Genomic DNA, 27,033 nt, shown 5'->3' with positions numbered 1-27,033 from the left:
CAGTATGTGGCTGGAAGGTGGGACCAGGTAAATGCTAAAACCTTTCAGCACAAGAGATTCCAAGAATCCATGATTCTGATCATTCCAGGATGCTTTGGTTCCTTTCCCCTTCACTCTTCCTCACTCTTTTTCTTTAAAAAAAAAAATACATTTTTATTGATTTTAGAGAGAAAGGGAGAGATAGAAACATCAGTGATGAGAGAGAATCATTGATTGGCTGCCTCCTGCACACCCCACATTGGGGATCGAGCCCACAACCCAGGCATGTGTCCTGACCAGGAATCGAACCGTGACCTCCTGGTTCATAGGTTGACGCTCAACCACTGAGCCATACCGGCCGGGCATTCTTCCTCACTTTCAACAAACGTTTGTCTGGCTTCCATGCTCTGCCTCTGTGCTAGGAACAAGAGAGATGGAAATAAGATTCAGTCCCATCTTTAAGCTCAAGCGAGGGTGACTTTTCCTAAGCTGGTGTTCACAATATGGGGACGTTGTAAGTGACTGGGGCTCAGGAGGGACTGTATAGGGAGTCCCTGCGTTATTTTTAACATTTTATTCAAGTGCAACCTACAAAATTGAGCAGATTTCCCACAGGTACAACTCAATGTCCGTTCGTAAACCCCAAACACCTGTGTTAGCAGCACCCAGCCCGAGAAACAGGCACCTGCCTTCACTGTGTGGTGGGCCTCCTCCGATCATTGGAAGGCCTTAAACGCAAAGGCTGAGGTTTCGCCAAGAAAAAGGAATTCAGCGTCAATACTGCAACACAGAAACCTTGCCCAGTTTCCGGGCTGCCTGGCCTGCCCTGCAGATTTCGGAGTCAAGACCACTATATCAACAGTCCCTCAGGGGTGCAAGGAGGGCCTCCTGTCTGGCCCATAGATTTCCGCTTGCCAGGCCCCACGATCACGTGAGCCAATTCCTTAAAATATATTTCGAGCCCTAGCTGGTGTGGCTCAGTGGATAGAGCATCAGCCGGCGGACTGAAGGGTCCCAGGTTCGATTCCGGTCGAGGGCATATGCCTGGGTTGCGGGTTTGATCCCCAGTCAGCGGCAGGCAGGAGGGCAGCTGATCAATGATTCTCTCTCATCATTGATGTTTCTATCTCTCTGTTCCTCTCCCTTCCTTTCTGAAATCAATAAAAATATATTTAAAGTATACATATATACTTATTTAGATATCCTATTGGTTCTGTTTCCTCTGGAAAACCCTGCTGTCATTTGTCTTCCTGGATCTTCTCATCTTGGAAGTGGGGTGAAGGAGATAACTTAGATCTAGACTCATTCAAGACATGTTAAAACCCTACAGGCTCAGTAAATGCAGCCACCGGGACCCGTGGGACGGATATCTGGTTTATCGGGGGCTCCGGTTGACAGAGTGTTACTGTCTAGGCCGGAGGCTGTGAACTCACAGGTCTGGGCTTTGTGTGCACTTAGCTCTCTGCAGGATCACCAGGCGCTTGTGGAGGCACAGGGAGATCCGTGCCAGTCTAGGGGCTCCGACTGAGCCCGTCTGGGCGGGGACCCTGAGGCTGCCCATCTGGGAGCCGCATTTGGAGCAGGGAGAGCCTAGGGCCACCCCGGGGCCTCTGCTGTCAGTGATTAGATCCCAATGAGCAGGACTTGTGGGGCAAAGACCCAGCAGCCCTGAGGGTGCTGGAGGCCACAGCCCAGGAGTGTAGCACCCTGGAGGGCTTGTGGGTGCGGGTCTGAGCCTCTTACTCCTTCCCTGCCCCCTGCCCCCCTGTGCATCACCTTGGCATCCCTGCCAGCTGAGAAGGGGAGCCCAGAGCCACATTTCTCAACCAGTTTAAACTCCTTGCCCCCATTACATAAACCATGCACTTCACACATCTCCTGAGGTTTTGACCTGCCCCTCCCCCCGCCCATACATCAAGAATCACGGATAAGAACACACGTTATGTAGTGTTCTGAGGGCTGTGCCTCACTTAATCCTCACAATGCCCCAAGAAAGCACTCTCATTGTTCCTGTTTTACGGAGGGGGAACTTGCTTGAGGTCGTGCAGCAGGTGAGCAGAGCCTGGGCTGTCTGAGTCCAGAGTCCATGTTCCTAACCTCTGCACGGTGCCGGCAGGTTCTGTCTGCAGAGCGGGGAGGCCGGTGTCGCTGGAACAGAGGGAGCGAGGGGAAGGTGGCATGAGGTGGGGTCGCGTCAGGCCGGGGGGACGGGAAGCCACTGGAAGGTTTCCAGGTAGATCTGTGGTAGCATCTGATTTGAATATTTAAAGATTCCCCCTGGCTCTGGTGTGGCAGAGAGTTGGGACTGTCATGGGCCAGGGCATGGCTGAGCGTGAGATGACGGGGCCTGGCCGGGCCAAGGCAGGGACATGGGAGATGAGGTTGCAGCTTGGAGGTGGAATCGGCGGCAGCAGTGGGATAAGGGGGTGAAGGAGAGAGAGAGGTCAAGGGGATGATGGGTCCTGAGGTCGCTGGCTAAAACCAGAACATTCTGGACCTGTGGTTCAATGCTGTCCTTCTGCCTAAGTGACAAGATGTCCTCTAAGCTGGGGCCCGTGGACCCTGTGGGGGCCAACACCTGTGTCTGGCTTATTGCTGCTCGTTGCAGGGAGCGCAGGAACGTTTGTTGAGTGACTGAATGGGAATCCCTAAGCCCTGCCTTCTCTCTGCCTCAGTGAACCATCTGTAAAAGAGACTACTAATTTGTTTCCCTGCCTTCCAGCCGCTTCCCTGGGGGTCCAGTCACCCCGGAAGGCCTGTGCCCATCTGGGCCAGGAGTCAGCACCATCTGTGAGCAGGCCCTGGCTCCCCGTACCCCCTCTTCAGCCTGAAACCTCAAATTACCTGTGGGGTGGGTGCTGCACCCAGCAGCGTCTCCATCTCGCATGGCAAGCCCAGCCCTCCCTTAATGACACCTTGCCCGCCTGCCCTCTTTGCTGGAGTAGGAGGGGAGGGGGCCCGGCCGGTCTGAGCTGTGGTTTCTTTTTCCATTGCGTCAGGCCCCCGGGTCCCGCCCGCCCGCCTGCCCACCGCTGGGCTGGCGCAGAGGGGCCCACTCTGACCAGGCCCGCCCCAACTCTGGACATGATGTGCTCCCCGTTTCGGGGATCCAGAGGCTTCCAGCCGGAGGGTGAGTTGGGGCTGGGGGACCTGCCCTGAGCTGGGGGAGGAGCGCCCCTTCCCTGCCCACCCATCGCTGACTGGCTCAGCTCACTCGCTCACTCTGGGGCCTGGGAGCTGATCTAGGGAGTGGCAGTGGCTCAGGGAGCCCAGCCCAGCCAACCCTCCCTGTGACCTGCCCTCCTGCCCCTGCCCTCAGCCAGGCCCAGCCAGTGAGGGGCAGGAGGACAGGTGAGTGATGATGGTGACTTGGACCGGGTGTGGGGGAGGGGAGAAGTGGCCCCAGAGTGTTCATACTAGAGCTCGCCTTTGCATGTGCTCTTCGGGGACATGTGTGTACATGCCTATGTGACCATACACACGTGTATACATGTGCAAGGAAGTGCACGGACCTGAGTGTGTGTCCCTGGGACCCCTCAGGATGAAAACAGAGCTGTCTGACTTGGCAGCAGGGGGGACGGGGGCCCAGGTGGCATCTAGCATGCCAGGAAGGGGGCCTGTGAGGTGGAGAGGAGGTGGGGAGCTGGAATGCACCCCATCAGTGATGATGGGAGATGCAGGGGTATAGACAGGGTGACCCTAGAGAAACTGCTGACCTTGGGCACCCTGCGCCCCTCTTAGCCTTTCGCCTGGCTGACTCCCCAGCTCTGCCCAGCTGGGTCCCAGTGCCCCCACCCTGGTATATAGAAAGCCCAGCGTTGGCCTGGGCGTCTGGAGACCCTGCCCACATCCTGCCTCTGCTGTTTCCTGGCGCTGCCACCTCGGGCAGGTGACTTCTGTTCTCTCTCGGCCTCAGTTTCCTCATCTGTAAAATGGGTGACTGTCATGCCCCACCCCCGCCTCTGGCATAAGCAGGCATTCTCTCAGCCACAAGGCAAGATGTCCATTTTGGACATGGCTCTCCCCCACCCTCCGGGGGTCATGCTCACCCCTCCCCCACTGGGCACGGCACCCAGCTGCTCGTAGTGAAAGGGAGTGCGGCTTCCAGCCCCTCCATGGAAACTAATTTTTACACGAGGAGAATAAATCCTGCCGGCAAATTGCAGCGCTGCCCTGCCGCTCCGAGCTTGTGTGATGATCATGAGGTTCTAGGGACAGACGGTAAGGGGAGGGGATGAGCACCGGCTTTGTCCCTGTCCAGATCCTCTCATGCGGGCAGGCCTGGAGGCGCTGTCTGGAGGGGGCCAGGGGCCTGGCGCCTGCCCCACACTCACCTGCAGACGGCCTGAGACTGCCCCGATGCTCCCAGAGGGGCTGGCACTCAGAGAGTGGCCTGTGCCAGGGTCGGAGGGAGGGGGAGGGCCCAGCACTGCCGCTGTGGCTCCGTCCTCCCTGCCTGGATGCCAGCCACCTCCTCGCCAGCCTCCCTGCTGCCTCTGTTTAGCCTGACAGCCCTTTCTCCCCTCAGGGGCCAGAGGGAGCTTTTAAAAACAGAAATCAGATCGTGTCACCTGTCTGCTTAAACCCTTCCAGGCTTCCGTCAGGCTCAGAATAAAGCCCCAACTCCCTGCAGGGACTCCAGCCAGGAAGCCTGGCTGCTGTTCCCACTCTCTCAGGCAGACGGGAGCTCAAGGGCTGCGCCTGACAGTCTTCCCCCTGCAGGACCCCAGCGCTGGCACAGTGCTTGGACCGAGTAATGCTCAGTACACACTCCAGCGGGAGTGAGTGAGCCTCAGTGTCCTCCTCTGGAAAATGGGGCCATAATGGCCCCACAAGACTGAAGGGTTAGAGACTGCAGGTCAAAGTCAGGGCTCAGAGCACAGAAAGTTGGATTCGTTGTGGTCCCCAAGGGAACACCCTCCTCTCACCTGCCTCTCAGTTTCCTACTCAACAGCGAGGGGGCAAGATAGTAGTCAAGGATTTGGAAGCTGGCCTTTGTAGGTAAGACAGGGGTCCTCAAACTTTTTAAACGGGGCCAGTTCACTGTCCCTCAGACCGTTGGAGGGCTGGACTATAGTTTAAAAAAAAACTATGAACAAATTCCTAGGCACACTGCACATGTCTTATTTTGAAGTAAAAAAACAAAACGGGAACAAAGACAATATTTGTATTTGCATGTGGCCCGCGGGCCGTAGTCTGAGGACCCCTGAGGTAAGAGTTACTCGTCCACATGGTGATGGGCCTGTGTTAGCTAAACATGTACCAGGGGAAATAAGATCTGATCACAGGCGTGTCCAAGACGGTGTCCTGCTGTCTCGTGGGCAGATGGGGAAACTAAGGCTCAGAGAGCCCGAGGGCGTGTCCATAGGGCCCGGGACCTGTGGGACCAGGGCTCCCCGCCGCCCCTTGAGGCGGGCTTCTCCGCACTTGCTCCAAATGAACACCTTGCACTTGGAGAGAAAGAGCTGCTTACAGCGAGCAATGCCAGTCATTAGCCTGACGGTGGGAGGGGTACATATGCAGGCCCAGTGCATGGAATCTTGGGAAGTTGTGTACAATGAAAGGGTAAACTCTATGGTGAGGATAAGGACCAACTCATGGAAGATCGGAGGGTTTATTTGTTCATGATTTCTACACTCATGCCTTTTAAAAAAATACTATTTGCCCTAGCTGGTTTGGATAGAGCGTTGGCCCGTGGAGTGAAGGGTCCTGGGTTCAGTTCTGGTCAAAGGCACATGCCTGGGTTGCGGGCTTGATCCCCAGTTGGAGGCATGCAGGAGGCAGTCGATCAATGATTCTCTCTCATCGTTGATGTTTCTCTCTCTCTCTCTCCCTTCCTCTCTGAAATCAATAAAAATATATTTTAAAAAAATTCTATTGATCTTCAGAGAGAGAGGAAGGGAGGGAAGGGATGGGAGAGAGAGAGAGAGAGAGAGAGAGAGAGAGAGAGAAACATCAATGCGAGAGGAAACATTGATTGGCTGCCTCCTGCACACCCCCTACAGGGGATGGAGCCACAACCCGGACCTGTGCCCTGACCAGGAATAGAGCTCCACACCGTCCGGGCACAGTCATGCTTTTATTTTTATTTGAATACATACTGCGTGCATCCTACGCACCAGTCACATGCTTAGGCCAGGGGTACAGGATGAGCGAGATGGACCATGAACAAGGTCAAGTTTTGGATAAGTTGCCAGAAGTGAGCTTCCTAGTGGCCAAAGCAATGAGGGACCCTGTCATTACAAGCTCCACTTTAGCCACAGGCTGCCAGCGTGTGAACTGCTGGGGAGAAGCCCAGCTTTTCCTGGTAAAACGAACGTCTGGGATGCCCATGCCAATCTGATTTGTTGCTGATCCGACGGGGGCAACTTGGACCTGTGTGTATCTCATAGGTAAAAACTGGCCAGAGCAGAGAATAACTCCAAAGACACACTGAACACATTGACCAGAGTCCCTCATTTCCTGCGTCCTCCTTTCTCCGATCTTTTGCCCACATATACGCCCCTCACACACACACACACACACACACGTTTCCTCATCTCTGTCTACCCACATCCTCTGTCTCTCTACCCAGGTGGTGTGGTAGATGTCGGTTCCCTCTCTCTGACACCCCACTCCTATCCCCGCAGACTGCCAGGAACTGTTGCCGCCACCGCCGCCACCCCCCATGGCCCACATACAGGGTCAGGGCGCCCCAGCCGCAGGGGCCGCCCCCATGGGCTCCCAGTACTGCGTGTGCAAGGTGGAGCTGTCCGTGAGTGGCCAGAACCTGCTGGACCGGGACGTCACCTCCAAGTCCGACCCCTTCTGCGTCCTCTTCACAGAGAACAATGGCCGGTGGACTGAGGTGAGCCCCTCCATGCGTGCCTGTGATGGGTGGGGGTGGCTAGGTGTCTGGGGAAGGGGCTTCTCCTGGATCCTGGGGCCTCTCGGCCAGGCCCTTGGAGGTAATTGGAGTGTGGGCTGGGGACTTCTTAGAAAATTGTTACTCTTAAAATTAAATTTTAACCCGGCTGGAGTGAGTGGCTCAGTGGTTGAGTGTGAACCTATGAACCAGGAGGTCAGGGTTTGATTCCCGGTCAGGGCACACGCCCGGGTTTCAGGTTCCATCCCCAGTAGGGGGCGTACAGGAGGCAGCTGATCAATGATTCTCATCATTGATGTTTCTATCTCTCTCTCCTCCTTTCCTCTCTGAAATCAATAAAAATATATTTTTTAAAAATTAAAATTTATTTAAATATTACTTCAAATATATTTGTATTTAAATTACTATAATTATAACTCATAGATTTAGATTGATACATATACTAGAGGCCCGATGCACGGATTAGTGCACTAGTGGGGTCCCTCGGCCTGGCCTGCACCCTCTCGCAATCCAGGACCCCTCAGGGGGATGTCGGATGGGCCGAAACTGGCAGTCCGACATCCCCCAAGGGATGTAGTAGTGCGAGAGGCAGCAGGTGGCCGGGACTCCGCTCCCACTCATCCTGGCCTCACTGCACCTGCCACCACCAGCCGCTCATAGCCAGCGGAGGTGGGAGAGGCTTGCACTGTCTCAGCTGTGCTCACCAGCCCAGCCATGAACTTGGAGTCTGGTGCCCGTTGGTCAGGTGAGCGGCACTCCCACTGTGGGAGCACGCTGACCACCAGGGGGCAGCTCCTGCATTGAGCGTCTGCCCCCAGTGGTCAGTGTGCGTCATAGCTACCAGCCGGTTGTCTGGTTGACTGGTTGACTGGTTGACTGGTTGCTTAGCCTTTTATATATATATAAATAATTTTGTATTTGTTATTTTATATTGTAATATTTTAATTATTATATATGTAGTTAAAACCTTAGAGTTTTATAAAGTGCTTGCTTCCACTTTTAAATAACTTACCCCACTTATTCCTAAACGAACACACAGTGAGGGGCAAACAGGGATAGGGGGACCCAGGCTTAGTCTCAATGCTGGACCAAGGCCCAGTTCTGTCACTCCTTGCTGTGTGGCTTTGAGCAGGTGGCTGTCCCTCTCTGAGACTGTCTCATCTGTGAAATGTGGACCCCCCCTCCCCCCCCACCGCCTACCTTGAGGAACCCAGAGCTGGGGATGTCAATGGGGCCACAGCCAGGCACGTCGGAACTGGCCTGAGAACTTTGTACTGAGAACTGGGGAGCGATGCAGATTGAGGAAGGTGTTCAGACTTTCCAGTCTTAACTATTGCTTCGTTCCTATTCCCTGAAGGGTCTATGCTCATTGTAGTAAATTTAGAAAAGCCAGATGGACTGGAAGAAGAAAGTCAGAATAGTGGGGAGCCTGCCTGTGAGGGAGAGCCTCTGTTAAAAGTGGGCACCCCCACCCTGGCTGGTTTGGCTCAGTGGATGGAGTATCAGCCTGAGGACTGAAGGGTTCCGGGTTCGATTTCCGGTCAAGGGCATGTACCGCAGTTTCAGGCTCAATCCCTGGGCCAGGCGGGAGGCAAACAATCGATGTGTTTCTCACATCGATGTTTCTCTCTCTCTTTGACTCTCCGCCTCCCTTGCACTGTCTCTAAAAATCAATAGAAAAATACCCTCTAGGGAGGATTTTAAAAAAGCTGGGTGCCCAGCTTCCAGATAGTTCTATATGAGTATAGGTTTTCCAAAATATGCATCTGTTTGTCATCGTAATTAAGCAGGCCACAGGGGACGTCCCACTGGACATACTGTGGTTGACAAAGACTTTCCACAGATGTTGGGTCCTTACGAAGCCAAGGAAATGTGCTGAGACTGTTGACCCATTTTACAGAGGGGCAACTGGGGCCCAGAGCCGGTAGGGACTTCTCTGCGTCACCCAGTGCTTTGGAGATGCAGCCAGAATTGGGAGGTGGGACGTGGGGTCAGTTGAGGACTCCTGGAGGGGGGTGGGTAGCTCCAGGCGTGAGGCCAACCCCTCTGGAGCATCCTGTGCCCTCTGCCAGGTCCCTAGAACCCGTGCCCCCCCACCTTCCTTGACTATCTCCCTCCCACCCAGGCCAGCCATCCTGGCTAAAAATAGCCCAAGATCAAGACCTCTGCCTGCTAGTCCAGCCCTTGGAAATGGACTGGGTGGGAGGAAAAATCAACACAGCCCAAGCCCCAAAATAGACGGACACCCAGACTCCGCGGTTTGGGGCCTCCGTGTGGAGCGGCCAGAGGGCAGGGCTCCTGTCCCAGCCCCACCACTGACCCACAGTACCGGCCCTGTCCTCACCCAGGCCTGGTTTCCACAGTGGGTGGGACCTCTGGGGCTGCACAATTTTAGTATTGACATTCCAGGATTCCGTACAAGGCACAGACATCTGCCCTCGGGGTGTGGGGAGCCCAGACCCTCCCCCTAGGGATCCCTCCTTCCTGTTGCCTCTCTCAGCTTCCATGTAAAATGTGGCTTGAAAGGGGATCCTCTCAAAATAAAAAGAACTAAAACCACAGAGTGTCAAAGCCTTCATCTTACAGAAGTGGAAACTGAGGCACAGATGAGGAGAGGGACTTGCCCTCTGTCCCTTCTCTAGGCAGGACAGGGTCCGAGCTCTTATCCTGGCACCTGGGTATGGAGCCAGGGCCAGAGAGTTATGCGTGTGGGTGCTGGAGTCAGACCTGGGTTCAGATCTTGGCCCTGCCCCTCTAGCTGTTCCACTTTGGGTCAGTCACTCAACCTCTCTGTGCTTCAGTGTCCTCTATGAGCTGAGAGCAATGCTCGCTGCAGCCGTCCAGGTAACTGGCCAGGTGCCTGGTACAGAGTCGGTGTCCGCGAGTTGGCGAGTTGGCGAGAGTGATTTCCTGCAGCCCGAGAAGGGTTGAACTCTGACCCCCGCTTCCCTGCCTCCCCGCCAGTACGCCAGGACAGAAACTGCCATCAACAACCTCAACCCCGCTTTCTCCAAGAAGTTCGTCCTCGACTACCACTTTGAGGAGGTGCAGAAGCTCAAGTTCGCCCTGTTCGACCAGGACAAGTCCAGCACACAGCTCGACGAGCACGACTTCCTGGGCCAGTTCTCCTGCAACCTCGGCGTGGTGAGCCAGGCCCTGCAGGTGGACAGACAGTCCCTGCACTCCCAGATGTCACCCTGCTCCCAAGGACAGGGCGGGCCCTTGGACAGAGTCTCTCCGGCCTGACTCCGAAGGTGGCATCACAAAGACAGATAGCTTGAGGGGCCAGCGGGCAGAAAAGGGGGGCAGTAGCCTGGTGGGTTTGGGGCCAGGTGACGGGCTCGTATTAGACGCCACTGAGCACAATGCCAGCCAGATGTTGCCACACAGGAAAGGGGGGCCCCACGTAGCCAGAGCTACTGATTGTTAGAAGCCATCAAGCGTGGTCTTGACTCTGGGGTAGGAGGATCCCCCCAGAAACCAAGACACCCAGGGAAGTCCTACTCTGGGATGGACTTGCTGTGTGACCTTGAGCAACTTCCTTTCCCTCTCTGGGCTGCACTTCCCCATCTCGCTCAGTCCTTGGTGAACTTATGGAGGTTGGGGGTTTGCAGGGCTAGGAGCCTCTGACACAATCATCCTTTGTGACTGTGGACACTTAGACAAGACCCAGCCCCTTCTGGGCCTCGATGTCCGTCCCCCACCCCCCCACCCCCGTATTTCACCTGGGGATAATGTTGACTGCCTAGCTGATAGGGATGGTGAGGGAATAAAATTAAAATTCCTTGGAGAGGTCCTAGTGGAGACGGAAATGCCCTGGGCCTTGCAAAAGATGATGCTCAGTGAGAAAAGCAAGGGTCCCACAGTTATGTAAGAAGTGGGGTGCCTCCATCAGGGTTCCCGCCGGCCTGTGTGTCCACACCCTCAAAATGTAACTGAGACCAGAGCTTAAGGCCGAGTGGTCAGCGGCAGGGAACTAACAAGGGAGCGGAACCCTTACGCAGGACCAGACACCAGCCAAGCAGGGTCACCCCAGCCTGGAGGGAGGGGCAGGGCAGGAAGTGTGGGCAGGGCTGGTGAGAGCTGTGGCTTCCACTGCAGCGGAGCCAGGGCAAGGAAAACAGCTCCTGCCAGCCCTCAGCCAGCCTCCTCCTGCCTGCTCTCCCGGCTCCTGCTGGCACCCCCACTGGCTGAACCCCCACAAGCCAGAGCACAGGGAGCCGGGTGCTCTGGGCCCCCAGGGTCACAGAGAAGGCGGAGAAGCGCAGGGAGGGGACTGGAGAGAGAGACCCGAGTAGGGGGAGAGGAACATGCTCGTATGGGCACAGGAACCCTGGCCTTTCCCTAAGAAACAGAGCCAGGGTGGCCCCCGAAGGGTGTGGGGTGGAGTGGGCAGAGGTGGTGGGAAGGCGGCTTGGCACGGTGGCCCCTTTTCCCTTCTGTGTGTGTGGATCACTGACGCAGGTGTGACTGTATTTCCTGGGCAAACCAGTGAAAATACGGAGACAGTTGGAGCCTCTTCGTCAAGGGAGGGTGAGGTCGGTTCGATGGCTTCAGGGGAGGCAGTTAGGGGGCTACACCTCCCACAGTTGTCTCCAGACGTGAGCCTTTTCCTGGGGCAGCCCGGTCCGTGGGAGTCAGGCTGCTGGGCTCCCATCCCAGCTCTGGGACCTCAGGCGAGTGTCTTAACCTCTCTGGGCCTCCGTCTCCCGGCAGCCCAGTGGGGTTAGCAGTAGCTACCTTCTGCCTCCCTTGAGCATCGCGCAGCGGGAGGTGTAGCCAGCGCCTGGCATGGAGCAGCCAGCTGTGAGTGCGTGAGCATCTTTCCTCCTCGCCAACCCTCACGGAGCTCCCCTCTCCCCTCTCTCCCCCCAGATCGTCTCCAACAAAAAGATCACTCGGCCTCTGCTGCTGATGAATGACAAGCCTGCCGGGAAGGGCTTGATTACGGTACCAGCCCCCCCTCCCCGCTGCACCCCCTCCGCTTCTGCCGGCTGCCCTCCCCCATCAATGGGCCGCTTCCCTGGCAGATAATTACCAGCTTTGTTTGGAGTAAAAAGGCCCAACTTACAACTTAGCAACAGGTCTCTTAGCAACGGGCTCCCAGCTCCACACATGATGCATAGGGGGCCGCCAAGCTGGGGGTAGCGGGGTTGTCAGAGGCCCCCCCAGCCTCCTACTCCCGGGGCAGGTGCGCTCCTACTCTGGAGGCCTCCAGAGCCCTCCCAGCGCCCCCTCCCAGCGCCCCCTCCCTGCCCTGGCCCCCGCCTGTCCTCCGTTGGGGGTCTTTCAGGGGCGCCTTGCCAGGCAGAAATGGGCCTGTGGCTGCAGCGCGCAGTGATTCTGCGATGCGCAGTGATGGGCGCGATGCGCAGTGATTCTCGGCGGTGCTCGATGATTCTTGCTCAGGTCCTTTTCGGGATGAGCTCCTGGGTCCTCCCAGATTCCAAGAAGGCGGAGAAACCCCCTTTGGCAGATGAGGGGACTGAAGCCCAGAGAGGAAGCGCCCTCGGGCGGGTCAGCTAGTGAGATTCTCTCCTGGAATGTCCCCTTCAGACCCCAGGTGACTCGGAGAACTGGCCACACAGGAGGGCGTGTCACTCCCCTGTTCTGGAGCCTCCCTGGCTCCTCAAGGCTGTGAGGGACCCGCCATCTCCACCTTTCTTTGCTGTCTCGGCTCTTTTACCCCCTTTGTGTATGCTCCTTGGGATGGAGGCAACTGATTCTTGCACACTTTGCACATACCTCCCCGGTCCTTATCCACTGTCCTGCCGCCTGGCAAGGCCTCTCCCCACCTCCCTCCACCTCTTGGGGTTCAGAACCTCCCCACACCTGGCCTTCACAAGCCAGCTCCCCTCCTGCTGGAAGCCGCCCAGGTGGACCCCACCGGCCTGAGGTGCCATCCCCCAAGCATTTCCCCCTGTCCCAGCCAGGCCTCAGTTCCTTCCTCCGTGCAATGGGTGCAGCAATGGGGCCCACCCTACAGGGTGCTGAGCGTGTCTCAGCTGGAGGAGGAGAAGGGGAGGCAGGCGCCCAGCCTGGCCGGTGTCTGTGGTTCTGCAAGCATGTTCGGCGAGGCCATCCTAGAGGTGGGGGGAGGGGAAGCCCTAGGCCAGAGAGGACCCAGCCCACTGCACTGCTGTGGGCCCGAGGGCCTGCCCGGCCACGCGGGGGACAGGGAGAGAGGGCGCCTGGCAGTCCCAGGGAGACCCAGCTGGCCCATCGCTGTTTGGCTGGGGCCAGAGAGCCATCATGGTGATGGGGGAGGCGTGGGGAATGGATGACAGTGTGAGTGGAGAGAGCAGAGGGAGCTCAGGTGGCTTCCATCCCGGCCCTGGGCCTCAGTTTCCCCAGCCGCGTAGTGAAGTGGCTGGAATTCCTGACACCGTGGTGTTTGGACCCTGGGGCGTGAGGAGGCCCAGGACCTCTCCCCAGGGCTCAAAACCACCCCTCCTGCCTGGTGCCTGCTTTATCTGCCCTCGCCATCCCTCTCTTGAGCCACATGGGGTCCCTTTTTGATTCCTCATATCCAGAGGAATGGATATCCAGAGGAATTCCTCATACCCCACTTTCCAAAGATGGAAACGGAGGTGTTGGGAAGACAAGAGACTTGCCCAAGGTCACTTGGCACTATCCCTCCCCTCCGTTCCCCCTCATAGCTCTGGAGAGTTAACTCCTGGGGCACCCTATGCCCACCCTGCCTGGCAGGAGGCTGGGGAGTCTGAGGCACAGGTGCTGAGCCGCCCCCCCCCCCCCCCCCGATTCCTCTGGCCTCACAGATCGCTGCCCAGGAGCTGTCAGACAACCGCGTCATCACACTGAGCCTGGCGGGCAGGAAGCTGGACAAGAAGGTGAGGGGGGGCGGAGGAGGGGGTTCTCCTTCCGGGAGCAATTGAACAACCCCAATCCCAAGGTTGTGTGGCCTAGACCTGGAACTTCTGGCCGCCACCGTCATCACCCCCCACCAAGGGACAAACCCATAGCACAGGGCTGCACCGGCCACCCCCACGTAGGACCTCTTCACCATTAAGGTAGTGAGTTTCCCATCACTTAGAAGTATTCAAGACGTGGCTCCTTGTCAAGAGCCACTCCTTGGGAACTCCCTACCTCACTTTGTGTAAATGCTAGGATCCTTACAGTAACCTACGGGGCCCCACCTGGTGTGTCCGCAGCCCCAGACCCCCTGACCTCACCTGTTTCACTCTCCTCATTGTCATTCCGCTTCAGCCAGATCAGCTCCTCCTTGTCCCAGAATTACACGAGGTGCCCTGCTGCCTCAGGACCTTTGCACATGCTGTTCCCTCTGCCTGCAATGTTCTTTTCCTTGAATATTCTCATGGTGGCCCCTCGCCTCCATCACGCCTTTGCTCTTGTGTCACCTCCTCAGCAAGGTCTTCCCCAAAACTGGAATGGTCCCTGATTCCCCCCACCCTTGCTTTACTTGTCTTCTTAATACTAATCACTGCCTGATGTACATTATTATTTATTTTCTGGCTCCCCCATTTGATTATAGACTCTTTAGAGCGACACTCTTAATTTAAATCAATGGGTTTTAAAAGGATAGCATATCCCATCGGTAATGTGCTTGGGAGAGTTGCCATTTTTTCGGCTTCCCACTAAATAAATGAGAATCACGTCCTGCCAGGGGCCTCCTCTTGCCCTGGGAACAATCACCCTTTTGAAGTCCTGCCTGGTCTACAAAGCTGGCCTCCTGCTCCCGCAGCTCCACCCTCAGGGGCTCCGAGTACAAGTGTAGGAACCCTGGGGTGGGGTGGTTTCTCCAGGAGGCAGTGGGTCCCAGGGGCTGCAGCAGCTCTGGCCTCTCGCTGAGCCCCGCAGAGGCCAAGGGAGGGGGCCAGGCTGGCTCTGCCCACAGCCGCCCCCTGGCCCTGGGCGGTGGAGGCAGCCGGCCACAAACCCCCTCCCGGCTGAATGTGGCAGCTGCGCCCCCCTCACCTGCACCTCCCGCTCCCTCCAGGACCTCTTCGGGAAGTCGGACCCGTTCCTCGAGTTCTATAAGCCCGGGGATGATGGCAAGTGGATGCTGGTCCACAGGACGGAGGTGGGTGCGTGGGGACCCGGGGGTCTCTAAGCCAGGGGGTCTCCAGTCCAGTCGCCCCCAACGGCCGAGAGAGGGCTGTGCAGTCACAGCAAGCAGTGCCCAGGGGAGCGTGATGGTGCCTGAAGGACTTGTTCTCCCTGCCACAGGGATGCCCACTTCCGTCCTCAGAAGCGTGGCTGTGGGTCTCTCCATCTTGCCACTCCCCGTCTCCACTGGGCTGCTCTGACCCCAGCGCACTGCTGTCCCCTGGCCCAGGCCCACCCTTGCCCCTCACTGTCCTGCAGGTGATCAAGTACACGCTGGACCCTGTGTGGAAACCGTTCACCGTGCCATTGGTGTCTCTGTGTGACGGGGACATGGAGAAGCCCATCCAGGTGAGGGGGGCCCTGGGAGCCCTGCTCCCCGCGCTGCCACTGCAGCCTTCCCGTCTACCCGAGGCGTCCTGGGTGCCCTGGGAAAGCTCTTTCTTTTTTCTTTTTTTAAAAATATTTTTATTGATTCCAGAGAGGAAGGGAGAGGGAGAAACATTAATGATGAGAGAGATCCTACTAGGGATCAAGCCCACAGCCTGGGCATGTGCCCTGACCAGGAACTGAACCATGACCTCCTGGTTCATAGATCGATGCTCAACCACTGGAGCCACGCCGGCCAGGCAGCTCTTTCTTACTCAGATGGAGAGAGAACCCATCTGGGGGGATGGGGAGGAGACCCGGGTCCTGGCCCTGCCCAGCCCCTGAGTGACCTGGGCAGTGCTTCCAGCTTTGTGGGTCCCTTCTCTAAAACAGGGTGACTGTCCTGTTGTCCCCGAGGGGTTTGCTCAGGGAGCTGAGAGGGGCTGGAGGGCAGCTCTGGGGTGACCTCACTGGACCCACCCCAGGTCATCTGCTACGACTATGACAACGACGGGGGCCACGACTTCATCGGCGAGTTCCAGACCTCGGTGTCACAGATGTGTGATGCTCGCGATGGCGTTCCGGTAAGAGGGGCGCGTATGTGTGACCCCAGGACCTCCGCAGGGGCCAGGGAGAGGGCACAGGTTTCGGAATCAGGCAGCCTGGGGCTCAGATTTTACTTCTCTGGCTGTATGACCTTGAATAAGACATCCAATCTCTCTGGGCCTCAGTTTCCCCATCTGTCAAATGGGGATGGTGTAGAGTGGGAATTAAATGAAATGATACAGGGAAATTGCCTAGCACATAGCGAGCCTCAGGAGCTGCCCATATAACTGACCCCGAGAAGCCAGGCCCTGGGTGCCAGTTCTGGGCTCACGAGTGGATAGGGCATGGACGTGTTGTCTTGGGGTCGGGGTAGAGGCAGCTCTCCTACCTTGGGGAGCCACAGCTTGGTGTGAACCCAGGGGGCAGGACCCATTTCTGGGTGTGGACATCCAGGAAGGCTTCCTGGAGGAGGCATGCTATCCCTGGTCGATGCTGTGGAGGGGATTCTGGGGTCCAGAGGAGGGTCAGTCCCCAGGCAGGCCCTGAGGTGAGCTTCTCTCCCTCCTCCCAGCTGGAGTTCGAGTGTATCAACCCCAAGAAGCAGAGGAAAAAGAAGAACTATAAAAACTCGGGCATTATTATCCTGCGATCCTGCAAGGTGAGCCAGCGGGGAGTGGGGGAGGCACAGGGCAGGGCTGGTGAGCCTGCGTGCCAATCCCGGTTCTGCCAGTCCCGGTCCTGGCTCTGTGACTTTCGGAACGGAACCTATCTGGGCCTCAGTTTCCTCGTCTGTAGAATGGGGATGTTGATGAGGTAAAGCATGGGAAGGGTTAGTCTCATATCACATCCCCGGGCGGAGGTCTTGGAGGACATGAGATGACCCTATAACATTACCCATAACTTTATGGACCACGTAACAGCTGGAGATGTTCTCTGTCATACAATTAGTAGGTGTAACTGATGTGCTGGGTCCTGGGACCCCGCCTGCAATCATTGTGCATGCATGTGTGTGTGTGCGCGTGTGCGTGCATGCATGTGTGCGTGTGCATGTGTGTATGTGTGTGTGTGTATATGTCCCCACTGGGAACCCTTGCTCTGAGTGTTTTGTCCTAGAGGTCTGGGTTTTGTTGTAATCAGGTCCAGCTCTGTCCTCTGCCCTTTTTGGTCTCCTTGACCCTGCTAAGGTTTCAGGGTGCAGAGCAGCGGCTTCAAGGTCATCCGTGGAGAGTGTGGCCCAGTGGAGGGCCAGCCCTCGGGCAGGGCAGGGCCCCACTGACTCCCTGATTTCTTGCAGATAAACCGGGACTACTCCTTCCTGGACTACATCCTGGGAGGCTGCCAGCTCATGTTCACCGTAAGGCTCCCCCCTCCCCAGTGAGGGTCATGCAAGAGGGACTTTCCGGGGCCCAGGGGTGTGTCTGCCCTGGCGGGTGGGCCTGAGTCCGGGCTTAGCTGCAGGTCAGCGCGTGGCTGCCCACCCCACAGAGTTTGCTGGCAACACCCCTTGGGAAGGAAAAAGCCAACTTCCCCCTCGCTGGCCACAGGCCTTCCTGCCTCACCTGCTCCCTCCCTCCTCCCTGCTCAGCTCTTTCCACACCAATGCTCACTCTTCCCCCCACATGCCAAACCCCGCTCTGCCTTAGGCCTTGTATTTGCTGTTCCTTCTGCCTGGAACTCTCTTTCCTGGAACCTTCTGGTGGCCGCCCTGCCATCCTGCAGGCGGGGCATGGAGGTCGCCCTGTGAGGGACCTTGTCTTCCCTGTTGCTCTTTCTAGTTCATCCTTTTCAGGGTGCTCGCCGCTCTGAGATGATCTGAAGCATTTCTTGCTCATCCCTGTTGTCCCACCTCTAGCTTATGTTTCTGCACCGACCTCCAGTGCCTAGCACGGAGCAGACGCTCAGTAAATACTGCTGGGAAGGACTCGTTCCTCTCCTGTGGCCTGGAGTGTGCCGTGCAGACCTCTGTCCCGGGTCCTCACCCCAAGCGGAGCCTCGGGCCCAGGGGAGAACCTGCTGGTCCCATACTCTGCTCACCTCCCCACGTGCCTCACTGCCTCCATCATCACCTCTAGGTCCCTGAGGCCTGGAGGTCAGCTGCAGGGTTAATGGGGTTAGGGGATTGGCCCTGTTGACCTGTAATTGTCTGGGCACCGCTGCCCCCTCACCCACAGAGAGGCCAGGCAGTCCCATTCCTCCCGCATGCATGTGCCCACTCAGCAGATGGGCACTGAGCACCTCCTGGGTGCCAGGTTCTAGCTGTGCCCCTGCCGGGGTCCCGAGAACTAAGACATACCACCCTGACCTCAGGGAGCCAACCCGCCCCACAGCCACTGAGTCCTAAGGTGGCCGTCTCCCCCCAGGGTCCCTGTCCTAACCCTCCCCTGCCGGGCAGTGCCCGCCCCTTGGTGCTGCCCTGCAAGGTCTGGGCTGGGCTTCCCTCAAGGCTGAGAGCTGGTAGAGCCCGGATCCCTGGCCACTGTCAGGCCCAGTCCCTGTGGGGCACCTGCCTGGTGCCAGGTGCCCAGCCCTGGACCCAGTTCTGCTGGGCATCTGTCTTGCCTGCAGGTCTGATTGGGGAGGTGGGCAGTGCCCTACCTGGCAGCCTCAGGTCCCAGGCCCCTTAGTGGTCTGAGGGGTGAGGAGGAGTTGGCTTGGGGTGGGTGAGTGTCTGGGAGAAACGGGGGCCTGCCTGGCTCTGTAGGTGGCGGGAGCCTCAGGATAAAGGCCTGGAGACGGGGAGCCAGTGAGCTGGGAGGGTGAAGGGGAAGGAATTTGGGCTCTAAGTTGGCTTTGCACCCCGTCTGGATAATAGACTTTATGCTCAGGCCACTGTGAGCCACAGCTGGCGTGAGAGCCAGAGGAGTGACACAGGTGTCAGACCGCCTTATGGGAGAGGAGCGGGCTCCCCGTGTCCCGTCAGCCTCTCTGTTCCCCGTGGGTGAGAAGGGGAGCTGGGGTCTCTGCTCACCCTGCAGGTCGGGATAGACTTCACAGCCTCCAACGGGAACCCCCTCGACCCCTCCTCTCTGCACTACATCAACCCCATGGGCAGCAACGAATACCTGTCGGCCATCTGGGCCGTGGGGCAGATCATTCAGGACTACGACAGGTGAGCAGGGGAGGGACTCCGCACGTCCGTTTGGCTCGGCTCCAGCCCACGCAGCTGAGACATGGCCCTGCCTCGGGGAGTTTCTACCTGAGCGCAAAGATGGGGGAGAAATCACTGGGGTTTCCATAGACCAGTTTACAAGTGAGGCAGGAGCTACGGGAGCTCCAGAGAGAGAGGGAGCCCGGGGTATCGGGGAAACCCCCCGAGAGAAGGGGCCATTTGAATTGGGCCTTAGCGGATGAGGAGGAGTTCGCCACGGTGAACAGATGGAGGAGAGGTGTTCTAGGAGCGGGCGCACAAGATTGAAGGTGGAGTGGCCAGAGCTGGGGGGACAGGGTGTGAGGGAGGACAGGTGGAAGGAGATGAGGCTAAGCGCCAGGGCCTTGAATGCCAACCAGGGTTCTCCTTTGGGGAGAACGTTCCCAGCCATGAAGGAGGGCTGAGTGCCTTTCACTTCCATCGTGCCTGGTTTAGCGGCTGCATGAGGCCCTGGTGTGAGAAGGATCTAGAAGCTGCATGCAGGCCCATTGGTGAGACGCTCTGTGTCTGCCACAGTGTAGATGGGGCCAAGCCACACCAGCCACCCAGAGGCACGTCTGCGCTCGAGGGTCCTTTGAACAGAGGTTGGCTAGAGGGGGTGAGCTTTCTCTGTGAGTGCAAGACAGAGGGCCCAGCTCTGGGGAGGGGCTTGGGAAGGGCGAGGGCGGGTGGGTGCAGCCCCCGTCCCGTGGTCTCACAGTGATTTTTTTTTCTTTCTCTTATCAGTGATAAGATGTTTCCCGCTCTAGGGTTCGGGGCCCAGTTACCCCCAGACTGGAAGGTAGGTGAAGCCGGACTCTTGGCCAAGATGGGATGCGAGTGTATCTTCCCAAGATTTGCTTTGGAAAGGTCTGGCGCTCTGCCCAGCCGCCCTGCCTTTGAGTTGCCCCCAAACCTATGCTCCTTTCTCATCCGGAGCCTCCCACGGAGCAGGACAGGGATGCTGTCTGCCCCCCAGTACCCAACTTTGGCGGGGCGGGGGGAGATGAGGAGGATACCAGACTTAGCAAATAAAAACACAAGACACCCATTGAATTTCAAGATTAACAAGGTGTGGGTTTTTTTTAGTATAACCATGTCCTAAATATTGTCTGGGAAATGCTTATACTAAAATATCCATTGTTTATCTGAGATTCAAATTTAACTGGGCATCTGTGTTCTGTCTAGAAACCCTAAAGACAGGCAGGGTCATGAGTGCGGAGATGGGACAGCATAGGCTAGAGGAGGGCCCCAACCCCTGCCTGGGAATATCAAGGAAGGCTTCCTGGAGGAGGCGTGGTCTAAGCCAAGAGGGGAAGGGAAAGTAGGGATTCTCAGAGTGACTGGGGGTGGCGCTGGGGCAGGGAGCGTGGCAGAGAGAACAGCCTGTCAAAGTCTGGGCGGCAGAGGAAGCAGGCCAGTTGGAGGAACAGAGGGGAGGTGGGCGTGATGGCCTGCCTGTGGAAGATGGGCAGGACGGAGAGAGAGGAGGCTAGAGAGTGGGGGGCAAGCCCTGCAGGGCCTCAAACGCATATTAAAGAGCAGAGGGGGCTGCTGCGGGGTCCACGTGGAGGGTTACAATCCAGTTGGCACTTTTGAAGGCTGGCTGCTGAGCGGGGACTGGCTGGGGTGAGGGTGGGCAGGATGGAGGGATGGAGAGAAGGGACGATGGCCATTTTACAGGTGAAAGAACAGAGGTTCAGGTGACCTGCCCAAGGTCCCATGTGCAACAGGGGCCTCGATTCCAACCGGGCAGATGGACTCTGAGGTTGATTCTCAGAAGCTGCAGCCCCTCTGATGAGAGGCCTGGGGGGGGGGGGTGCACACAGGGGCTCCTACCCCTGCGTGTCTGTCCCAGCCAGTGCGCCCGCCTGTCCACGTTGCTTGCGGCGCATGCCCTTTCCAGAATGAGCGTTCGCTTCCCACCCTCCCCAGGGAGGATGGTTTTCACTTGGAACTTCAGAGAGTGGCTATGGGACCTGCTGGCCATCCTGCAGCAGGGGGCAGGGTCCTGCAGGACCAAAATGGTGCCGGGTGCCAGTGCGGTGGGGAGAGGGGGCAGGGAGGGCTGGTGCTGGCAGGCCCAGCAGGAGGCTGTTGCTAGGACACCAGCCAGCTTTCAGAGAACCGGCTCTGTGAGATGTCCTCTTGCGCAAAAGCCTCCTTGAAAATGTCACAGGGCCACTCTGGGGAGACCGGGGCTTGGCCAGGCTGGAGTGCCCCGGCGCTGCCCGGAGGGAGGCCGGAACCACGGAACCAGGCGGGGAGAGGACGGAGAACTCTGTCCCATCCTCCCTGCCAGGCCTGACCCCTCCTGGCACCCCCTCCCTCTCATTCTAACTGGCCTTGCTCCTGCCAGGAGCCTCTTTCCTTCCTTCCCACCCCAGGGCCTTTGCATGGGGCCTTCCCCAGCCTGTTGCTCCCTTTCACTCACTTCCCACAGCGCTTCTCAGGGAGAGAGCAACCCCATCGCCAGGCCTTCTGTGCTATGGGCCCCTCCTCCCTGCGGGGCACTGTCCTCAGGGAACTGTGGTCACTTCTGTCTGTGTGGGCTCAGTGCTGGGGGGTAGGGGGCACTGGCTTCCTCCTCGCTGTGCGCCTGCTCCCTGCATGCACTTGGGGTGTGTGTTTGTTGACAGTGAATTTGGGGCCCAGGGGCCTGTGTAGGCAGAGGTGTTGGTTCTGAAGCTGGGAGGAGCTAGGAGGACTCGCTCCCTGCACTGGGGTCTCCGTTCCTCCCTGACCTGGGCAGGGGCTGAGGGCTTGGACCTTCGAAAGGAGCCAGAGTTAGATGAAGGGAGAAATGGGGCAGAAGGAAGGCCTGGGTGGGGAAACGGAGGCTTACGGAGGGCAGCTCTGAGGTCGGCTCCCTCTACCATCTGAGCCTCCCTCTCCAGTCCTGCCTCTGCCAGGGCCACAGGGAGCGGTGTCTTAAGTAACTCACGGAGCAGGGCCCGGAGAGGGCCAGGTGAGGTGAACGGGGACCATTGGTTGTCACGGGCCACGGGGAGCCCCAGGACAACGACCTGTGCCCAGCCGGTCCCCAGGGGCCCCTAATCGGCTTGGTGTGGCCTCTGGGCAGCTGGTTGTTTACCGGCGTTTTTCAGGCAAACCAGGGCAACAAGCGTGGGAGGCGCTGTGCACGGGCAGCACGGACACCTGTCCCCCAGGCCTGTTCCTGGCTCTGCTGTGGCTCACTCATGTGACCCAGGCATCCCTTGGCCCTCTCTGAGCCTCAGTGTTGCCACCTGGGAAATGGAGCAGCTGCCGTAGGTAACCTGAGAGGCCCGAGGTGGAGGCTGACCTCCCACAGCCCCACCCACTTGACCCCAGGCCACGCCCACCCCCAAAGAGGGGAAAGGAGTTGGGGATGAAGAGGCTGGGAGGCCGAGAAAGGTAAATATCAGTCCCCCCCATCAGGGGGGACTTTTCCCCCTTGGTCTCTAAAATCTCCTAAAATCTGATTTTGTAGGAAATCGTGGGCCCAAGGGAGACCTGTTTCCCTGGCAACCGTTTTCCTCTCTCAGCCCCCTCCATGCAAGCCCCCCTCCAGATCGCTGTAGAGGCTCATGAAGTTGCCATGGCAACGAGGACCTGGGGGGGGGCGGCCCTACACCTGGAGCCCAGACTGGGGACAGAGGAATGGGGACCGCCCAAGAGGGGCATCCAGGGACTGGCTCCATGCCAGGCACTTAGGGCTGAAGGAGCAAAGAACAGAACCCCGCACCCCCAGACAGGGAGGGGTCTCCTCCTAAGGCCTCCTGCCCACCCTCCCCTCTTGGCGCAGGAGGGCTCCCCAGGGGCTGGCGTCCAACCCCATCTCGAGGCGTGAGGGGCCTGCGTCACTAGCCTTGGCACCTGGCTTCCCCTCTCCGGGCCTCAGTGTGTTGGTCTGTAAAGTGGGGGCATTGGACTCCCAGCGCCTCCACTGTGGTGTCAGGAGCTAACGCGTGTGTCTGGGGTGGTCTGTGCCCAGACAGGAGCTCCCCTTGGGCCGACTCTTCACCCTCCTAATTAAAACCCTCAACGCAAGGCAGGAGCACCTGCTGAGGTCCCTGGGTTTATGCAAAGTGAGCGCAGGAGGCAGCCTGGCCTTCCGTAGACGGGAGAGCATGGCCACATTCTAGTCCGCGCTGCGTCTCACTTTCATCATCTAAAAAATGGGGTGATAACTGGCCTTTCCCCACTGGGCGATGCGAGGAAGGAGCGAGGGGGTGATTGCGAAGCAGGAACACGGGGCGTGGCACACGTTAGGGAAGGGGGCCGAGTGGGGAGTTTGAACCGGCTGGAGGAGGGAGAGTGGGGGGACCCCCTTCTGAGCTCTGGCTCTCCTGAGGCCCGGGGTTCTGCAGCCACCCAGTCCCACCTGCAGCCCCGATGGGGTCTAGTTCTGGTGCGTGCGTGTTCCCCATGGTCAGGGTGCAATGGCGACAGGGTGCACGGGCAGCCTGTGGTGCAGGGGAACTCTGGTTCTGGCCCCAGCGCATGCGAGAGCTGGTGATGACGGGGCATTCTGAGCGCTCCTAGGCCCGCCGTCTCAGAGGCACCTCTCCCCACTCAAGCAGCCCCGATCCTGACGACGGTTTGGGGTGATGTGGAGGGGTCTCGGGGGCCCCTCCGTGTGGCTCAGACCCAGCAGAGGAGGTCAAGCAGATGTGGGGGCATCAGTAGCCCTGATCTCGGGGAGGGGAGCAGTAAAGAGCCAGGTGCCCACAGAGGGAGTCTGGGTGCAGCAGGGGGGTGGCCTGGGACCAGGCTTGGGGCCAGGAGGCCGCCAGCTGAGCATATTCTCTGCATTTCAGGTCTCTCATGAGTTTGCCATCAACTTCAACCCCACCAACCCCTTCTGCTCAGGTGAGCGTCAAGCCTCCCACACCTGCCCTGGGTTTGCGCTGGGCCACCTTCCTGGGCGGAGGGAGGGCGGAGTACAGGTCTACAGGCTTCCGTACTTTCCTCCTCTCCCCTCCCCCTCCGGCTTTCTCAAAATAAGCAAGATGGGGGCTGGAATTGCAGGTTGGAGTCGGGCGGTCCTGGGTTCAAGAGTAGCTGCTGCCCTTTCCTGGCTGTGTGACCTCGGAGAGATCCCTGCACCTCTGAGCCTTTGGCTTCTCACCTGCCCTAAGAGATGTGATACCTGCTTAGCTCACATCACTGTGGTCAGGTGAGAATTCAGGAGAGCGCTGACCGGAAGCCCTGGGTAGACCAGGAGGGGGTAAGGGTGGAAGATTACATCCCTGCCTCTCACCTCCTGCCAGCTCTGGCTGGGAGGGCCTGGCCCTGCCCCACTCCGCCTTTCACGGAGAGCCTAGGCACCCAAGGGTTGAAGATTGCCTGGGGCAGGCAGTGGGCGGGCAGTCTGTGCTCAGCCCGTACCCCAAGGCCTCAGAGGATTTCTGAGCCTCAGAGTCAGTCAGGAAAGTACTGGAGGAGGAAGAGGAGCTCCGGGTGGGTATGGAAGAGGGCGGTCCTGCCATCATGGGACTTTCAGCCTAGGATTTGGCCTGGCTGAGGCACCCCCCCTTCCTGGGGAGCCCCAAAGCTGGCCTGGTTTGTACTTGGAAAGGCATCAAGTCCCCAACTTGGGGACGATGCTGACTCAGAAGCCACAAGTTGACCCTGCACTCCTGTCTGGTTTGGGGCGGGTCTCCAGAGATATTTTGTCCAAGTGCCTGTTAGTCACCCTCACTGCTGGCCAGAGACCTGCTAGAGAGGACCACAGGGCAGGCGGGATATTCTCGGGCTCAGAATGGTGGCTGTTTACAGAGCACCTACTGCGTGCAGGGGCAGGAGAAGCAGCTCCGTGCCCCCAGCAAGCCCGAGCAAAAGCCACAGCGTGTCCCAAATGGACTTCCTGATGGCTCCCCGGGGCCCTGACGTGTCATCGAAGGCTTTTCCAAGCCTGCTGCACCCCCTCCCGCCAACTGCCCAAAGTAGATTATCAGTCTCATGAACGGGAAACGGGCTCAGAAAGATTAAACTTGCCGCAGGTTCCACAGCTAAGAAGGTGCAAAGGTAAGATTTGAACTCAGGCCCGTCTGACTCCACATTTGGGGCTCTTTATACCGCCCGGCCCCGCCCTCCGGGAGCTTCCAGTGGGAGCATTCGGGGTGAGCAATTGGGATGAGAGAAGGCGCGGGCTGAGGGAGCACCCGGCTGACCTAGACTCTCGTCTCCGAGGCAGGCGTGGACGGCATCGCCCAGGCATACTCGGCTTGCCTGCCCCACATCCGCTTCTACGGTCCCACCAACTTCTCTCCCATCGTCAACCACGTGGCCCGGTTTGCGGCCCAGGCCACGCAGCAGCAGACGGCCACGGTGAGTAAGGGCCCGAGACAAGCCCCTCCCCAGCTCTGAGCCTGTTTCCTTTCTGAAATGGGAGAGGGAAATCTGCGGGGGTGCTGGGAGCGTCTGGGGCAACCTGAATGGGACAGTGTCTGGGACTGGCCTGGGAGTGGCTTTTCATAAAATTCCTGGGGCTTTGGGCTGGAATTGTTTGGATGCCTGCAGCCAGCCAGGCCATTGTCCTGCCCAGCTATTATCCGCTGGAGCCAGCTTTCAAAGGAATGGAAAAAAGACCCGCATTCTTGTTTAAGGGAAAAACCAGGAGGGGGAGTAGGAAGGAAGCCAGCAGCCCTCCACGGCCCTTTCACCTGCTGAGAGCTGGTAGGACTGAGGTGGAGGTGGGGCCTCTACTGCCCTCTGGCTGGATCCTAGGTCTGTGGGGGGGAGCCTGGGCCCCGGGAGGGCCAGGAAGGTGCCTGTGTGTTCTGGTCTGCATCCTGACCAGCCCTAATCCTCCCAGCACTCCAGCCACTTTATGGTGGCCTGGTCCTCCCTTGGGAACCAGCTCCCTCCTGTTGCCCACCCCACCTCAGGCGTCTCCATCCATCTTTGGGCTTCAGGAGAGGGGCCAGGGCGTCTCTATTGGCTCCTCCTACACCAAGAATGACTACTAATAGGTCTCTACTTCTTCCCAGTCCTGGGTCCCGTCTCACCTTGCGCAAAATATGGGGGCGGTGGCTGTCCTATGGTTCGGCCCTGTGAGAAATGGCTCACCTGTCTGAATTCAAATGACAGACTCGGAGACAGAAGTATGGTGAAAATGAGACCTTCAATACCCTCTCGAGAGGGGGCGTCCGTCCCATTGTACAGGCACACCTGGTGCAGCCAGCATAGCCTATTAATTTAGTCCCTCCTCCGGTTCCTCATTGGCTGAGTACTATGGGGTCACCCATCTCCTCACATGTCGCCTAGGTCTTGCTGTCTCCCACTGGGCCATTAAAAAAAGAAAAATTGGGCTGAGGCCTTTCTAGCTGCCTCCACCTCCCCTGTCTAGCTGAGGCAGACGCCCCGGGGTTTCCACCATGATGCTGGCCCACAGGCAGTTCTTGGTTCCTCTTCCCTCCTCCCTCCATTCTGTCTGCCCTGGGGAAATTCAGCAAATTCCCTCAAAAGCCAGCCATGTGAAGATGGATCACAGAGGTCCATTTCCTACAGTCCCAAGCTCTGGGAGCCCCCCAAACCCTGTTCATACTCCAGCGCCCCCACATCATGGCTGTGTGACCCGCAGGTTGCTTAAGCTCTCGGACCTGTTTGCTCACCTCAACACTGCAGGTGATGGCACAGCACTTGCCTGCCAGCAGCACGGGAGGATTCAGCCAGATGAGCGTGCACAGCGCCCCACGCACAATGAGCGCTCGGAGTGTGGGTGGCTGCGTCTTCTGGGGCCGTCTCTTGGGCCAGCATTTGGTGATGCCGAGCACATTTAGGCCCGAGGCAAAAGAAAACAATCGGTGCATTAACTGATGCTTTTATACAGCCGATTTGGGGGGAATGCTTGGTGTGGCTTCACCCTCCCTGTTCCCAGGCACACGCACACGCATGCCCACGCACAGGAAAGAGAGCAGGTGGTAGGAAGTGCCTCTCTAGGCAGAGCTGTACTCCATTCATTCACACAACACATCTTTTGTTTTTAAATATATTTTTTATTGATTTCAGAGAGGGAGAGAGATGGAAACATCAATGATGAGAAAATCATCAATCAGCTGCCTCCTGCACGCCC

At 58.1% G+C, this 27,033-nt stretch overlaps 1 protein-coding gene across 1 annotated transcript in view; it reads left to right on the top strand.

Moving 5' to 3' along the window:
• Nucleotides 1–27,033, top strand: part of CPNE2 (copine 2) — a 37,849-nt gene that overhangs the window by 5,651 nt on the left and 5,165 nt on the right. The window contains exons 2-14 of the mRNA XM_036345812.1: nt 6,609–6,826; nt 9,809–9,988; nt 11,720–11,794; nt 13,624–13,695; nt 14,823–14,906; nt 15,191–15,280; nt 15,784–15,882; nt 16,416–16,502; nt 17,139–17,198; nt 18,820–18,953; nt 19,719–19,773; nt 23,774–23,825; nt 25,153–25,286. Of these exons, the coding sequence (XP_036201705.1) occupies nt 6,647–6,826; nt 9,809–9,988; nt 11,720–11,794; nt 13,624–13,695; nt 14,823–14,906; nt 15,191–15,280; nt 15,784–15,882; nt 16,416–16,502; nt 17,139–17,198; nt 18,820–18,953; nt 19,719–19,773; nt 23,774–23,825; nt 25,153–25,286 (1,302 nt within the window). The 5' untranslated portion in view covers nt 6,609–6,646. The remainder of the gene's footprint in view (nt 1–6,608; nt 6,827–9,808; nt 9,989–11,719; nt 11,795–13,623; nt 13,696–14,822; nt 14,907–15,190; nt 15,281–15,783; nt 15,883–16,415; nt 16,503–17,138; nt 17,199–18,819; nt 18,954–19,718; nt 19,774–23,773; nt 23,826–25,152; nt 25,287–27,033) is intronic.

This window comes from Myotis myotis, unplaced genomic scaffold (assembly GCF_014108235.1).
Source record: "Myotis myotis isolate mMyoMyo1 unplaced genomic scaffold, mMyoMyo1.p scaffold_m19_p_19, whole genome shotgun sequence".
Taxonomy (NCBI): Eukaryota; Metazoa; Chordata; class Mammalia; order Chiroptera; family Vespertilionidae; genus Myotis; species Myotis myotis.
The sequence above is the reverse complement of the archived record's forward strand: the minus strand, read 5'-3'. Positions and strand labels throughout refer to the sequence as shown.